General features: G+C 37.6%; 1 protein-coding gene across 1 annotated transcript; it reads right to left on the bottom strand.

Moving 5' to 3' along the window:
• Positions 1–458: 458 nt before the first annotated feature.
• LOC122547999 (polycomb complex protein BMI-1-like) lies at positions 459–17,373 on the bottom strand. Its single transcript, XM_043686554.1, has 18 exons — positions 17,083–17,373; positions 16,333–16,444; positions 16,176–16,239; positions 15,828–15,862; positions 14,895–14,955; positions 14,732–14,788; positions 14,570–14,629; positions 13,219–13,274; positions 8,070–8,235; positions 6,813–6,954; positions 6,568–6,664; positions 5,266–5,321; positions 5,117–5,167; positions 4,133–4,241; positions 3,992–4,037; positions 3,680–3,778; positions 2,766–2,846; positions 459–2,674 (listed from the first exon to the last, which is right to left on the bottom strand). Exons 1-18 carry the CDS (start codon positions 17,219–17,221, stop codon positions 2,348–2,350), a joined length of 1,758 nt encoding a protein of 585 aa, XP_043542489.1. The 5' UTR covers positions 17,222–17,373; the 3' UTR covers positions 459–2,347.
• Between the last annotated feature and the right edge of the window lie 13 nt (positions 17,374–17,386).

Genomic DNA, 17,386 nt, shown 5'->3' with positions numbered 1-17,386 from the left:
ATTTTCCTCGGCATTGTTTTGGAGATGAACTCGCAACGTACCAAGATTGAATTGGAGAGTTGTGTGGAATTTATAACACAGAAGATTATTTTTGCCACGGAAAAGTACCTGCAGACTCTTAACATACTTTTACAAGAAGTGCTATGTTTAGCAGAAATAGGAAACAAAGTAACTATCAAGAGCTTAAAATCATTGATTTTATAGTTGATCTCAAGGTAACTAAAGTATGGCTTGCATTATGCCTTTCCAATTTGGAGCACAAAAAATTGAATTGTTTGCTTGCTAGTTTTCAAACAGCGTCAGTAACAGTAGAACAATATTAAAAATGTAGTCAGAAGTACAGTCTTACGTTTTTCTACAAACAAAATATAACCGTCAGGAAAAAAAAACATCAAATCCCTGTGGAGTTTGAACCGGCAACGTTTAAATAACGCTAAAGCAGACCATCAATGTTCACGTGTGGAGACACGGATGGGAATCTATCCTTGGCAGTCTTATACGTCTGAGGGTATCACGTAAAACAATCGGATTTATGTACCAACTAGCAAACATGAAAACACTAATATTCTTTGGAATCTATCTTCTTCATAGATTTTGCAGTTCCCAGCTGGTATCTTATGCCCAAGTAAGCCATGAGGGGTCAACCCTTTCAGCCTTCAATGTGAGCCCAAGATCATGCCTTGAAGTAAATATGGAAATAAATGCTGTTGATCTCATTTACCCCAGCATAAACTTTGAGCATTGAGAGATGTAGAATTTACATCTATTACCACAGACTCAAAAGATTCATTTTTCAAGAAACTTTGTATGTTATTTGCTGTATGGTATTGGTCTTTCAATATAAAGTGTACACATCTACAGTTTTGTGAAACCATTCTGATTGAATAACTCCAATTATCAGAAGCTTATTTCTTTTGGCTCTAGTGTTAATAATTATGTGGTCCAATGTCATCTGTTGAAATTTGTACTTTATGTGCTATAGATAAAACATGGAGAATGATTTGGTTTAACATTAGGTCAACCATCATATTTAAAGTAAAATTTGACAGCTAGCAAGTAACTGAAAACTTCACCTCCTGAAAATTCAAACATTGTGAACTCTGGCTGCCTTCACTGGCACTGACATAGAAATTGATTTTAACTGTTTGACTATGCTGACCAAGATTCAATCCATGACAACATCAATGGGGAAAAAAACCATTGTCGGAATAACATCAGTTCAATTACAATATTTATAGATTTAAACACACTCATGTTTTCAAATTAGAGAGATTTCTGGTATAAGAATTTTTAAAACATGTATTCAATAGTCCAACTCACTATTAGCTAACAAGTGGAAACAATGAACATTTCAAACAAAATATTTAAATATAGCATATCACTAGTTGGATTTGGTTACAGGGAAATGGTCTCAAAAATAATTATTTGAATTCTCAGAGGTAGTGTACGCCTTATCTAGCCATGTTTTCATTATACTGGATATTGGATTTCTATCCCTACATACCATACCTCTGAATTTTCCTTAATTGCTTGATCCTAGAAATATTTCAACTTGTCAATGAGATCATTATGTATAGTGACACTGTTGTTCTGCAGTCAATTCAAATACTTAATACCCACTTTAGGTCTAAAATGATAAATCATGGAAACAATTTTATTTTAGTTGATGAATTCATCTTTCCTTATACTAATGGTACAGGAAAACATTTAACAACCATAGATGCTGACATCTACAGTCAAATCAGTATTCACAGTGAAATGGCTAAAAAGAATACTTTTTCTAATGTTCATTTCTTTGATTCCTTTTCAAGTGGTGTCTTTGTGGACAATTCACTAGCCATTTATATTTCATCTGAACAGTCAGTCAATAACAATGCAATACCAGCAAATTAAAAGTATGTTGATATACAGATATAGTAAACTTCAATTAAAACAGTTATACAAAATATCTTCCAACGTTTACATCTTTACAATAACTGCCTTCCCAGCTTTCCTTCCTTCATTTTTCACTGAATATCAGCTCCAGTGAATCATGAGTCATTAAATCCAACACTGTTGATGCACATCTCCTTAAATCTTTGCAATAAACTTTGCAGTGATGTAGATCCATTGCTATTTTGCATTCCCAAAAATTGGAAAACCATCTTGGAGGAGCAAAAGATGTTGTCAAGGCTATTCTTGCTATAGCCACATCTTGTTTCTTGCTTTGAACCAAAATGTACAAGTCACTACAAAATAGTGATGTTAACAATGCTCACAATGCTAAGCATTCTCTATCTATATATTATCACATGGTATGAACAGGTCTTCGAATACATGTGCTGTACCATCAGTTTGGTGAATACTGTCAGCCTGATGACGCTGATGAGCCATTAACAGATGATTTGCGTGGTCTGTTGCTGCTGAATGGGATATGATGGTTAGTATTGGCATTGGAGGAACCATTCATTGTAGTAGATATATGAGGAAAGTGTGGATGTGGAGACTGCCCTGGAGTAGAGGGACTAGGCAGTGATGATGATGTGGATGGTGCAGCAATTGGGCTATTAGCCTTATCACTCCCAGAGTCACTTTCTACCTCTCCACTGGTGTTATTGAATCTGTCTTGTTGATGACCAATTTTAATTCTTTTGCATGTTGGTTGGACTCGATATTTTAGAGGAAGTGGTCCATTCTGAAATGAAATGCAAGAGCATCTGGTAAGGACTGAAGGTTTGGAGATTAAAAATTTTTAGATCCATAAAGAATTTGTAGATTGGATTTACCCTCCTCCATGCATAAATGTAGGCAATATCCATAAGAGTGTAATAATCTTTCAATGGTTCATCTTCATACATAACATCAATCTAATGCGAAAAGAATAAAAATCATCTTTATTGATGATAGCAGGAGTGATTTTTACAAAACAATACACATCACAGAATTACAAGCCTCATTATTAGTTGTATAGAAGTAATATTGCATTGTAAAAAGGGAAACAAGCAAAATGGATGCAACTTCACATTTCACTGTGATAGTCAGAGTTTTAAAACTCTTAGGCCATAATGTTCATTTCCACAAAATTAGGTAAACATCAACAGACTCCGAAATCAGGTGAGAAAATTGATGACTATTTTCGGTCATGGATAATATGTCACGGTGACACAAATAAAACAATTGCAAATAACTCTTACAGTCATTCATTACTCCCTTAGTAATTTTTGTTACTCTGATCCTTGAGATTGGTAGAAGCTCTTCTATCTCAATGCCTAGACCTTTCTCAACACAATCATATTAAGATTTGGTTGGTAATGGTAATGTTCTGTATTGCAAAATTTGGAATCAGTTTAAATGTTAAAGTAGCTTAAATCTATTTTTGTTTTCATAAATGTAACTGTTTAAAACGTGGTAGACAACTACTATATACTGCATTCAAATTACATCCTTATATTAGAGTATATACAAAAGGGCCTCCAAATCTCCTTTGTCATAATAAAAGTTCTCATAACTGCACATGTGCAAAAGAAAAAAAAACAAATAGTCAGAATGATTGACCCCTTTCTCTCTTTCCCCCCCCCCAGTAATTACTGTATCTATAAGAATGTAGAATCCTTCAAAATAAATTCTCATAAGTTATCAGAACTCATTTATTAGATAAATAATTCCACTGTAACTTTAATAAAGTGCATCTCAAATGTACCTGAAATGCTTGAGGGATGTCCATTTTACTCCTAAGGAATTTTCTTAAATGCATCACAGTCATAGCTGCTGGACACCGCAAATATCTCTTGTCATTCATCTGAAGAGAAACAAAATAAAAATTGAGACTTATAGACATTGCAACTATCAAAAAAGTGGAAACCTGTGTTACTTCAACTATTAGTACCACTGGTCTACAAATATAATCAATCTTGTATTAAGTATATTTATCTGCTTGGTTTATGTTCGTGTTTAACTATTTAAACATGTTTTGCAAAAAAAAAGTATAGGAATTACAATTGAAAATAGGTACCTCATCTTTTGTTTTCTCTTTTTCTGAAGTTTCTTTTCGTTCAGTCCTGTAATACAAGACAATTGCCTTTCAGTAAGAAAAAAATGCTAAAATCACTAACAATTTGTGATGCAGTGTACTTTGAGTGATTGCTATACTTACTTATTTTGTTCATAGAATTCTATTGACAAGCTAATGATTTCATCATCTGTTATAATCCTCTTTTCTTCTTCTGTAACTTCACCCCTGTCTTCATTAGAGCCATTTGCTGCTACACAAATTTAAACATAAGGAAGTACTGATTTTAGAACATTTTCATGTAAAAATATTTCAATTCAACTTTGGAAAGTTAAAAACAAACAATTGTACTTCTATCATTTCAGGCCTATAAAGGTGTTAACAGAAAGGTGTACAATAAAAATTATTCAAATCAGTGTTTCATTTTCACATTTTATCCTGCTTTCAGCAACAAGCAGCATGGCATGCTAGACTTAAAATTTAAAAACAGTTTAAGCCAAAGAGCATAAATGATACAGATATTAACTGAAAGCAATAAATGCTGGTCTAGCCAGTGAACACAATTAAAAAACTGAGAATTATGCAAATCAAAAGAACTGTGGATGCTGAAAATCAAAAATAAAAGCAAAAATTGCTGGAAAAGCTTAGCAGGCCTGGCAGCATCTGTGGCAAGAAATCAGAGTTAACAGATTGGGTCCAGTGATCCTTACTTAGAACCCTCAGATAATTAGGACACTATTTCTTTTGAAATCTATAACAGCAGAAAACATTTGACATGTGACAATTCAAAAATCAAAAATATAAACTATAAAAACAAATATGGGTTTATGAAGCATGCCCACAACTATACATCATTCTTAATTAGATAAGGCATTGGGTTTAAAAAAATAACTGAATTCCACAATTTAAGCTAAAACCATTTACAAAAATATATACCAAAATTGTAACAATTCAATGACTGCATTATATATAAATATTGAAAGAAATCTTTAAAAAGGTGTCACTTTGCTATTGTGTGGAATCAAAAGAAATGCAATACTGACTAAAACTTGTCCCTTTTTCAAAAAAAAATTACTACATTTATTGGCATAGATGAGAAATCAATTAATTTTACTATTGCATACTTACCATCAGCAGAAGGATGAGCAGCATAGAAGTCCCTTCTACGTTTCATTTCATCTATGAAAGATAAAGAGTGATTAATTGTCTGACTGACAGAAAGAGGAATTAAATTCAAATTTAAAATTTGTTTTATATCTTTAAAAAACTACACTTACCTTTGAAGAGGCCAGGAACTAATTTATACACAATATCTTGTAATGTCTTATCTGACCTTAAGAAAGGATTGAACATGAATCACACTTGAAAACACTACAGAAAAGTTTGATTCTACATAGCATTCATCAATGGGACTTTAATCTGCATCTATAGCAGGATCATTTGTGTATATACCAAATAACTGTTCACTTTATTTTAATGCAGTATTCCAAAATGCAAACTACTTCCCTTTTTTGTTTTAAAATGTATGCTGCCATTTATTAGTTTGCAGACACATACGGAGTTATGTAGTCTGTAAAAATGGTGCAATCTGTAATTTTGTCAAAAATGTTCACTTGACAGGAATTTGTAATAATTAAATTGAGGTGCAAAAATTATATATCTACAGCATTTCAGAAAGATATTAAACTTTGTGTCTTATTTACTCTAATAGCTGATGTAAAAATGTTTTGAATATAACAAATATTTTAGTACTGCTTTGCAATTTTTTTCTAACATTGTCAACATAAATTTTCTGAGTAATAGAACTAAAAATTTGATAAATCAAGTTTGCAGTGTTTTTGTTTAAACTTTGTAAGGACAAGGGGAGTGGTATTTATGGTGCTTACATTGGACAGTAATTGGAGATTATTTTCATAATGTTTCAACTTAGTAAAGCTGGTTGATTGTTTAATCTCAAAACCTGCATTAAAACAGTCAGTTAACATTCAAATATTATTTTAACTATCAGATAAAATCTGAAAGAGGCTTTCGCGCCCAATTTCAGTCAGTTCAGCATTTATTGAATTGTTTTGATAGCTTCGAGTATAAAGTATTTCCAGACAAGCACAAACATCAGGCATTACCGGATCTCAATTCTTTGAGCTACTGCCAAAGATTTCCAAATAATGAACTTTGTATTTCTTTCAAAAACAGAACTATATCTTTCATTCAAATCTTGTCAACTACTTTCAACTGTGATGTTTGATAACTATAAAATTACAATTTCCTTAAAGGGCAGTTTACAAAATACTAGCAAGGCTATTGGATGATCACGTGATACATGTTACTAAAGCACCATCGATTAACTAAGAGAATCACTATGCGACAGACCATGTTTTTAGAAATATATGACATGAAAAAAAGTGTCACTAAACAGTTTACAAAAATAACTATCATAACGACATATGTTTACACTTGTATTTACTTTGAGAAATTGTAATTGTCAAACACAAATCATCTCCATACGGTAGTTCAGTTACACCTCTTATAGACGCACGCCTACTGGCTTTATCAAAATTGTGATCTCTCCAAGTACATACCTAATGTTAAGAAGGGGCCTAGTTTTGTGAACTTGCACATCGCAAATGGGACAGTACTTGCTGGTTTCCAAGTAACGGACGATGCAGGTCTTGCAAACTGTAAATAAACGCAGGAATCACGTGCGTTATGCATAAACCAGTGATAATGCTTGATCTAATGACATGGTTTGCCGACATACCTTAGTTTTGTTTCGAGAATCTAACATGAACGAGTGGCCTGCTGAACGCCAATATACTGTACTCACATGAATGTAGGCACTCAATGATGGTTGTTGCATCTATGAAGTATCCTCCACACAACACACACATCAAATGAGGGTTCAGTTCAGTTATTTTGATTCGTGTTGTTCGGTGCATTTTCTGACTAAAATGGCCGCGTCCTGAAAGCTGAATAGAAATATAAAGGAATAGCGTTTTTTTTCCCTGTTATGGAATTCCATTATTTAATGCATTCATTGGTTGGTTTGTTGTACTTGCCCTCCACGACACAACCATGAAGCTAAATAACTTAGTATCCATATTGGCAGATACAAAATTAGTACATTTTATAAAGGCAGAGATCAACAAAGCAGTATTTGTGAAACAACTTTGAAATAAGAATATTCGCAAAGCATCAGTTAATGACTGGCATTTCTTGCCCCTCTGCCGGCTCAGTCTTAATTGGCAAAACAAGAAAGCGAAACTGTTTAGTGAAACAATTGATACCTGTAAAACTAAGAATCGTTTTCACTGAAATATTGACAAGCTGAGGTGCGGTAGCTGCATATGAAGAGTAGTAGAATTCGAATTGCAAGTGCCGAATCAGACCCAATTAATGCAGAGTGGCTAACATATTAAAGTGCACACTGAATCATCTTCGTAATCAGACAGACTTTAAGATATCCTGTACAGACTACCTTCCTCGCAAACCTCCACGGTGATAATAAAAACAACTCACGGACTACGAGCATGCAGGTCAATGACAATGAATTTTGACTAGCACTCCTGATCGTTTGGTTGGCTTTGTTTCCTTTACATTTAAGCGTAACAAAACCGCCTTTTCTAGACTTCACTCCTAGCCGCTGAGCGGGCGAACCAAAAACACATTTCTTTCCGCGAAACCAACATGTCTTTGGGCTCATATTGGTGCCGTTTCAAGACACCTCGAGATCGATGAAAATTCGTCACAAGACAAAGCGACTCTTTATTAAGCAGAACATCGTGATGTCGCAAGGATCATCGCATCTGGATTTGCAATCACACGTTTCATGTTTGACATTAAACCGACAATATTTTAGCCCCGCGTAAAGCGAAACAGGAAGAATTGTGTTCTACAAAGCCATTTCCGGCAATTACATGTTCGTTGGAAATATTTTAATGAACATCGGGGTGCTAGAGTGGTAATGTGATGCAGATACCGAAGCTGACCCGTTACAAATGTAATAAAATAACATTCGCGTCCTACAAAGAGGAGCTTTCTAAATAAGCAAAAAAGGCAAATTGACGTCTGCTGGTGCCCATACCCGGCAATTCTTACAGTTACTATAGCAACTTGGGTTACACTTGGCATTTCGCCAAAGGACCGAAAATAGAACGAGCTTCTGCGGGGGACCCACGGCGGTCATGTGAAAATATCGCAAATTTAAACCGTTGAAGGTGCAATCACGATCCGACACTGAGCTGAACAATCTAAACATGCAAATCTCACCGCCATTTCAAATGAGCCCTAACACAGCGCACATCATCGCTTTTTTTGGCTCTCCTTGAGATAGACTCCACGTCGACACTAGCTTTTAGTAGTGGCTTTTGTGATCACACGATTTCCTTCTGCAAACGCCTGTCTCCTTTCCAGGGCGACTAATGGGTCGCGGCGGTTCCACCAGAGAGGTTCACTTGGATAGTGCACGCCTATTGATTAATAATTAATTAATAAGTGATCAGGAAACAGGAATCCATAAAAGGTGCAATGTTCTATTAAACTTGTTACGGTTTGTTGCCCACTTAAAGTGTTTTTAAAAAGGAAGCCGCCGGACTTTCGTAAGAAAAACAGCAAGAAAACTGACAACATGCAAATAACTAAGTGACGCACATAATTCAGAGGACGCACAGAAACACCAGGCCAGACGGGCGGGGGGGGGGGGAATCTGCCGCACTTCGAACACCTACAATCGTACTCATACCGTTAAAAACACATACATTCAATCACCGCTTATGTATATTAGCTTCAAGAAAGCAATTTTTACCCACAGCGCCGACGCGCGACGTTTTGCAGTAATCATACTACTCGGTGTCATAAACAATCAACAATTCTATAGTTTTCATATTTCAAAAGGCTTTGAGACACAAGCAGACCATGTGCACATTTGCATGAAGCTTCAGTCATTTCGTCCCTCAGGCAGTCTAACAATCAAAACTGGACAGTAATCCTTCGTTTCTTCACTCCACACTGGCCGTTTTACATTAATGTCCTTCCCCCCCGCCCCCCACCAAAAAAAAGCATGCCCAGAAACTCTGAAAAGTTCTCCCGTTTTCCAGTTTAGTTAGAAGTTACCGGGATTGCGGCACTTAACCATGGTCGTGCTTGCTTTTAGACGGCTCTCGCTGTCGAGCACCGGGGACCCCTTCCGCGAACAAGCCGAAATAAAATGAAAATTGAAAAAAAAAACAAACCACGTGTTCTTAAAAAAAACGCTCAACCCTCCCCGACAGACTAGTAATCGGCCCTTCCGATCAGTGAACAGAACCGGCGTGGATTTAACTGCTGAATAAATGAAGTACTCCTTCAGCAAAAACCTTCCTCACAGACAGACAGCCCAAGCCTGTTATAGACCCCCATGTAAACACACGTGTTTCACTTCACATACCCGTGGGCTTCCGTTTATGCTGGGTAATTCATTTCAGCTGCTCAACTTTATGTCTCCCTGATTATGTTTTAAACCCGATGGTCTATATTATCAGGTTAAACATTTAGCTTCGTAACATCATCCTCACACCACCCAAGTGTAACAAAGACATCCATTTAAAAGCTGCACTAGGTACAGCACAACAATGTGGACTATCTGACAAATGCGTTTTCAAGATACTACATTAGGAGAGCCCATATCTCAAAATACAGTTTTGTAGCATATCCAACAGTAATGCTGAGAAATGGTAGATTCCAATTTTTCAACTGTGTGCCTTATCATGTATATTTCAAAGAAATCCCAACGTCAGCTTTGATCAAAGCATCACCACCAATATCTATTCAAACACAAACAAATATTTCTGGAAGATCTATTAAAGCAGAACATTATATAATCTTATCTGTTAAAATTGGCTTTGGATGTGGCTGAAATCAAGGTCAGGGGTAAAAGGAGTATTGGAAGTCGGACGGCTTCATTTTCTTTCAGTAACCGTTCTGATTTGAGCAATCATTGATGTTGGAAGACCAACAAAATAATGTGACCGCATGTAACTTCCAACAGCTTCAGTTATTTCACTTAAGTACATCACAACAGAGATCATTCCGTGAGATTTAAAGTCCAAGTGGCAGGAGGAACACACTCAGAAATATGCACTCAGTGTCTCTTCTCAAGGAATTTCAGTTGTTCTTCTCGGTCGCTGTTTGCTTGGATGAAGCCAAAAGGTTTTGCGACCAAGGCCATCTTAGCTCCTTACTCTACATGCACTCGGCATTTCACAATCAAAACAGAATCCGATTGTATGGCACCTCCTCACTCCCACTCCCCATCACAGCTATCATCACCACCCACAAACAATAAAACAACACAGGTCTAGGACACCAACCGACCTCAACACCTTTTCTGATTTTACCCTAATAAAGCTAAACAGGCAAAAAAGGGCTAAAACGCCTGCTCACTTACATTGCTGCTCGCAAACCTCGTGCTCTGCCTAGAAATCATTGCTGCCAATCTGATACAGTCCTGCTTTACCAATTACAGAAACCAGAGAGAAAACCTTCACAAATATGCATGATTTTAAAAGTCTCAACATCTTGTTAGTCGGTCAGGACAAAGCTTTTGGTGTATCATGTTTGTTTATTTACTTCTGACACCACAAGCACTGTACAAGGATCCGAGGGACACCACCAACCGCCATGTTTACCGTGAAAACCCAAAGAAGTTCTCCTAAGAAGTTAAGTTCAGAAAACACACCACGTTCGCCTTCTCAATCAAACAGTTACCTTAGCACATTCCTCACCCTGTCTGGATCCTAACTCTATAAAATCCTTGCACTAGGTCTCCCGTTTGATGTTAAAATATGCATTTGTATTTGGACTGGCTAACAACACTTCGGTGATAGAGCTGCACAATCCCACCACGGTCACATTTCAAATACATCTAAATTCACATTCGCGATCGTCCAAGCCTCCGGACTTGCAGTGATCGAAAGTATAAATATTATTCCCTCGACACAAACGAGCAGAAAGGTCGCAGCCTCAAACGCTGCGGAGAATCGAACAAAAATGTTGCGAGTGAAGTGCGTAACGAAACTGAGTGGAAATAAAGAGGGCGACGCGCCGCTGTCAGCCTTCAGAGCGAGAGGAGAGAGAAAGACAGAGAGTGGGGAGGGAGGGGGAGAGAGAGAGAAGCAGCACCGGGTACATTTCAAACAGTGAAATCGGCCTGCAGTGGCGGCCGGAATGTACCTGGGAGAAACTCTCAGGTCACTGCAGCCTCGGAGAGACCATGCCCGGGCCACAGCGACTCCCGGCTACAGCCTGCACCCCGCGGAAAACAATGAAAGTTGTAGATCGGGGGAAAAAAAAATGAATCGCAGCCAAGCGGCCATCTTGCAAGAACTGCAGACGCTGTCAATTGCAATCGCAGAGGCTGGAGCTTCGAGAGAGAGAGAGAGAGACATACACACACACAGAAAATAACATTCGTTCAACGCTGGCCCTTGCACCCTCCCTCTCTCCGAGCCTGGTAACACCCGATCTGCGCCCGTTGCAATATTTGCTCAGGCGATCCTACCTGGCTGAAAGGCGGCTGCGCTCTGTTTCCCGGTTGGAGAAGTTGAAACCTACCCTCCTCCTCCTCCCACCACCACTACACATCCACGAACCCACCCAGCCCCCTCCTCCTCCGGCCGCCACCCCCCTTCCTCAAAGCCCAGTGATGGGTGCCGTGAAACTGACACCGTCCCCAAAATGGCTCGAGTCCGCCCGCCCCGCTCCGTCACGTGGTCTCATTCCTTAAGGGTGGCCTGGGAATTCGAGTCGGTGTAATCAGAGCCGACCCCCCACCACCAGCTCGCTCTCTCCCCCCCTCCCCACCACCCCCCTACACACACATACGTTCCAACTCAGACACCCTCTACTCTGCTCCGTGCATCAGCTTCCCCTCCAATATCAAACGCTTTTTGCAAAAAAACCCCTACATGTCGCCGGGTAAAATAAAAGTCTCGTGGTTTCGATACAAACTGAGGTTATTGCATAATAAAATATGACGCCGAACTTTATTTCAGAGCCGTCTTTCACATTGAAGTGCACATCTCAGCCCAGAACGATCAATTGGAAGCTTCTTTTCCTATTGATCTGTAAAGCTGGTCATCTAGAACAAACTGTCAATGAGGCATCATCAGGCGGTTACATTTCTGTGCGACGATGCACTTTCCAAACAAACGTTCAATGTGTAGCGGCTGAGGAAGCGACTCTATTTTGATCCCAATTTTCATTGGAAATAGTTGTTGAATGGTTTCACTGCAGCGTTACGATTCTTTCCGGTAGAGAGATAAACTCCGGTCACCGGAACGTGGTCGAGCGCCTGGGACTAGCTCACTTCACACATCCCGTCTCCCAGCTGTTAAACTGTACAGTGTTTCTTAAATTTGGCAAACAGAGGCAAAGACGTTTCAAATTAGAGGAAGGAAAAGGTATCCGAAGTTAGACTCAGCAGCTTTGGCTGTCTACAATTGAATGGGCTTTCAAATAATTACAATAGACTTATTAAAAGTTTAAATGTTCAGGAGGGGATGACTTTGGGCGTTATGGTTCCTTAGCGCAGTTTATAAACTACCTTTGTACCTATCATTGACTTTTTCCAAGTTCTAGTAAGTGTTGTAATTAAATTCCACAGTTGCCAGTAATTGAAGTCGTTTGGCAGTTACTGTCGTCTAAGAGGTGAAAAACATTACACTAAAAAATTGGAACGACGTCATGGCTTTCTAGATTCAGGCGTAGAAAAAGATATTTATTCAACATCAGGGCTATTAGAGATTTCAGTATTTTGTTTCGACAAGTCGGGATAAATTCAAGTAGTAGATATTGGAAAAGCGACTTGTAATTGCAGTTCAAATATTGATACCACATGTTGTACGTATCTAGGAATTTTCAAATAAATTATTTCAACCCATACAAGTGCAAAGAAAAAATACCGCGGGCTGTAGGCAGCATATTTTTATTATGGAAAAATATCCCGTATATACAGAGTCAAACGCAACAAATATACAAGGTTGATGCTTCAAGAACTTTCCACCTGCACATATATTCGACTCAAACACAGGGCGGGATTTCATACATTCGCCAAATGCACCGTTTGAACTATATGTGGACGCTCTGTTGTCCGCATCTTTTACATAACATGTGGAAGCACGCAGGTTTTGGCGGATTCCTTTTATACCACCCACAGGCTCGAGTTCAATCGCGATCCCCACAGCTTCATCAATTACATCTGACTCGCCTTTTCCATGCTTTTAGCCGCGTCCTTCAACTTTCCCAAAAGATCCTACAATCGGAAAGCTGATTTTTAAAATACATCAATTCACAAACAAGTGATAAATTTATTCCACTGACACGGAAAAAGGAATTATTTTATCAAAAAATTCAATTAAAAAGTCTTTCTCCGACCACCCCAAGCAGTCGTACAGTAAGAATTGCATAGCTCGTAATTTATACAGTTGTTTGCATAAAATTAGTCAATAAATACCATCCGCTCCCAGCGTCAAAAACAAATCCATTTATTGTCAAGTCGTTTGTTCAGATACTTGAAAGAATTTTCGAGTCTACAGGAATTTAATAACTAAGATCAGTTTGATTAAAATTTTGAACCACAGTTTGTATTTTTATGAAGAAACTCAAAAACTTGAAAGAACTAAAAAAAAGAGCATGGTAGTTGCAATTATGAATTTCCAATTTTTTTTTGTAGCATGAACCTTAACGTTTTCCTTAAAACCTTTCTAATCAGCAGTTGAATTACTCCAACAGAATCTTACTCATTCGCAAAATTTGTGATGTTTGGTGAACTAAAACGAGATGGCTTTAAGTATGCCTCCGCAGGAAGAATCTTGAGCAGTGATTGGTAAACTACGTGAATTAATGAACATTACCAACAAAAAGCATTAGTAATAGTAATTATGATCAATTTCAATCGATTTGTATCTTTAAAAACATGTAAAAATAAATCAGAGGCTTCACCTTCGCTGATAAGAATACAAGCCAGAACAGAGTTATTACACAGGAGGCTTTTTGCCTTACGGTTACAATTCAAACAGTTGTATTTTCTTTTAGAAATTATCCAATTTAAACTTAACACTGAAATAAAAACATACACCCCTCATTTTGTAAACGCATTGACGGGTTAATCTCCACATGGAAACATTTACAAGAAAACCAGAAACCGGGTTTTCTGTTAATCGATCATCTGTCAAGTTTCTGTAAAAATCGTTACACGGGAAGGATTAAGAACAAAATTTTCAAATCTGCAGGAACTTAATGACTAAGAACATCAAACTGATAAAAATACAAACTGTGGTTCAAAATTTTAATGAACAAGAAACTCAAAAATTAAAATCATTGGCCAAAGTAATTCGCCATTTGGGTGATTTCAAAAACTTGCATTTTTAAAAAAAAAAGTAACGTACACGTTTTTGGGGGAAATAAAAGACAGAGCTTCATCCAACTAAATCATATGCAGAGTCTAACGTCTTACAATTGGGCCCAAAAATAAAAATAACTTGGGTTCCGAAATCTTGGAGAGAAAGCATTAACAGTTTGTAACATGAGAAAACGTCGCTGGAGTACCTGCAATTGCTCCATGGTACAGCGAAAAGTCACGTCGTGAGGTTTCCTGGAATGCCCGTTCTGTAAAGAGGTCAAAAGGAATACTAGTGAATATTAAGACGTGCTAAAACTGCATTTCAAATTTTAAAAAAAACGCAAAACCGGCTTCTTTTAAGACCTTACCTCAACATTTAAGGTTAATAAATATGCCGGTTGATTGACTTTGTGAAGATGGTTATTCTAGAACAAAAAAAAGGTATGAAAATGAGTTGAGCCAGATGTATATAGTACCAAAGTATTTGGGAGAAAGTTTGTCTGGCTATTTCGAGATGAAAAAACATTTTACCCGAATGTGATACTCCAGGCGCCAAGAGGCATCAGTGATATGAGAAGGAAATCTTCCTATGCTGGAAGATAATTTTTTAAAAAATTAAAACTTGCAGAAGTTAATAATGCCAGATTTGCCCGCTAATTTCTATTACTACATTTTCGCAAAAGTTAGATCCCACCTTCTCCAAATCAGTAGTTTAGCAGATTTGGACTTCAACAATCGAAAATCTCATTTTAAATGAAGACTGGGAATCTTTGCACTATACACACACACACAAAGCAAGCGAGTTTTTAAAAATTCCTAACCCAGATGTAAAAAAGGCCAGCGACTAGGGCTTGAAACCGAATTCGCTATGTCTTCATCAGCACAAGCCTTTAAAAAGCCCACTATTCCAGTAAATTCATTGCAAAATGTTGGCCAATATGTGAACACAGTCAGATTAACTAGCAGATGCAAGTGTTGACCTAAGATTATTGGACAATTTTACTCTGCCTCTCCTTTTCCTTCATTTTTGTTCTTTACATGTCACAAAGGTGCATGGGAAAAAAACATGAGTTCGTCCCTCGAGATCATGATGGAAAACAGCGAACATAAATCACCCCCTGGATCCGCTGATATGGATTGGAATGCGTTCAAATAAAAAATATATAATTTATGATTCAAAAGCAAAATATACAGATACACGAACTACATTTGTCAACTTTAGTGCTGGACAAATGATGTTTTGGTTCGACAGACAATAAGTACTTTGGTGTTTCAATTATGCTATACACTTTCGCTCGATCCCTACTGCGGATTGAAGATAGACAATTAAGTGACTTTACGACCGATCATAACTCAAACTGTTTGATTGAAATGTATTTCCATTTATACATGTAGCACACAAGATGCAACTCCACTTCCCCAAAAGGAATTACAGAGCACCAAACTACATATATAATTACTCACCCTCCTAGTAAGATTTCTACTTTATCTTTGCTCTTCTAAATAATAAAAAGAAATGAGTTTAGTTTAGTCAAATTCTCAAAAGCTATTCAATAACGTTAGTTAATTCATTTCAGTAAATGTATAAAAGCGTAAGCGATTATTTCAGTATTTTACGTGTACAAACGTGTTCTGACAAATTGAGAAGGAATTACAAGATCACAACCCTATAATACCTTAAAATTCTCGATCGCCAGCCGCACACTAGAAAACCAGTAGGTTCATTTTAATGAAACAAAAGGCGATTTTTTTGCGGCAAGCTACTAAACTGCAGTATTCCCAATAATTGTACAGTAGTGAGGGACACCAAACCTGGTATGCTGTGCAAAATATGTCTATCCTTTCTGCTCCAAATCTACAGTCTTCAAGTAACGAGCTGGAATTGAAGAATATCAGTTACAAAATACCGCCACACCCAAAAACAATGTTAAATTGCATACACAATATTCATAAGTCTTGGACATGTAACCTTATAGTCGACTTGTCGGCGTTTTGTTTTCCTGCCTCCAATACACAGGTTGCGATGGCTACATGGCATTGTTTCAGCAAAGTCAAGTCCAAATTTCCCAGCTCTACATGGTCTGTGTAACAATGGTAGATTATGATTTTCAATACTATTTCCACATCAAACAAAGCTTTTCACCTATAAGAGGCCTGACTGGCGAATGACATTTAATAATGATGCAATTATTTTGTCTGCTACCTTACAAAAACGCAAAAAAGCCGTTAGCTCATGAAAATTAAACCCAATAGTTTATTGTTTATACAAGAGTATTTTGATATATTCTGTCTTTAATTATCATGACCATACTACATGCTCACTTAGAAGCAGGGCTTTGTCTACTTTAAAATCACATTTGAATAAACTGGGCTTTTAAACATTTGTTAACAATCCAGATAAAACAAGAATGCACTCCAAATCAGCAACCCTGATACATTAGGCCCCAGGATATTGGTCCACAACAATGAACTACATGCAGGCTCAGTATGCATTTCGCGCCGTCAACTCGACAGCTCAAGAACAAGGAATCGGTCAATAGAAACCCATTTGGCAAAAATCAAACATACTGCTTCAAATGTTACTTATAACAGAATCCGGGAACAGTGCAACGCAGAGCAGTTTGCAAAGGAACAACCCGACCGTGTCCTTCCTGCATTAAAATCTGTATAAGAGAACCAGAAACCACTCTCCAAAAATAGCTCGAAAATACATGCTCACCAAATATTGCTCCGTCTGTTTGTGGGTTTATGAGGCTCTCGAAAGCTGCTTCTACCAAAATGCGGAATGTTTTGTTGGAGAAGTGGCTGGGATCGGCTAGCAATTGCAACCCTTTTAGGACGTACTCTGGCAGCTCCATTGTGCTGCACTGACCTTCGACACAGAGCCACGTGATAGAGCTCAGCTGATCCACGCGGATGTGACAGTGTTAGCAATGAACTGAAGCAGCAGAATTTCAACTTGCTTTGCTCCAGCAAGTGTAAAAACCTGTTTTACGAAATTACTTTCACTTAGTAGCCATTCC

Source organism: Chiloscyllium plagiosum, unplaced genomic scaffold (assembly GCF_004010195.1).
Source record: "Chiloscyllium plagiosum isolate BGI_BamShark_2017 unplaced genomic scaffold, ASM401019v2 scaf_2331, whole genome shotgun sequence".
Taxonomy (NCBI): domain Eukaryota; kingdom Metazoa; phylum Chordata; class Chondrichthyes; order Orectolobiformes; family Hemiscylliidae; genus Chiloscyllium; species Chiloscyllium plagiosum.
The sequence above is the reverse complement of the archived record's forward strand: the minus strand, read 5'-3'. Positions and strand labels throughout refer to the sequence as shown.

Bases quoted from the DNA above. Each gene is read 5' to 3' on its own strand.
- LOC122547999 (XM_043686554.1), bottom strand. From the start codon at position 17,221: ATGGAGCTGCCAGAGTACGTCCTAAAAGGGTTGCAATTGCTAGCCGAT. The intron at 16,240-16,332 runs GTTACATGTCCA...CTTCAATTCCAG, and splicing joins GCCGACAAGTCGACTATAAG to CTCGTTACTTGAAGACTGTA. The intron at 5,322-6,567 runs GTATGTACTTGG...TCCTTTCTTAAG, and splicing joins AGGCCCCTTCTTAACATTAG to GTCAGATAAGACATTACAAG.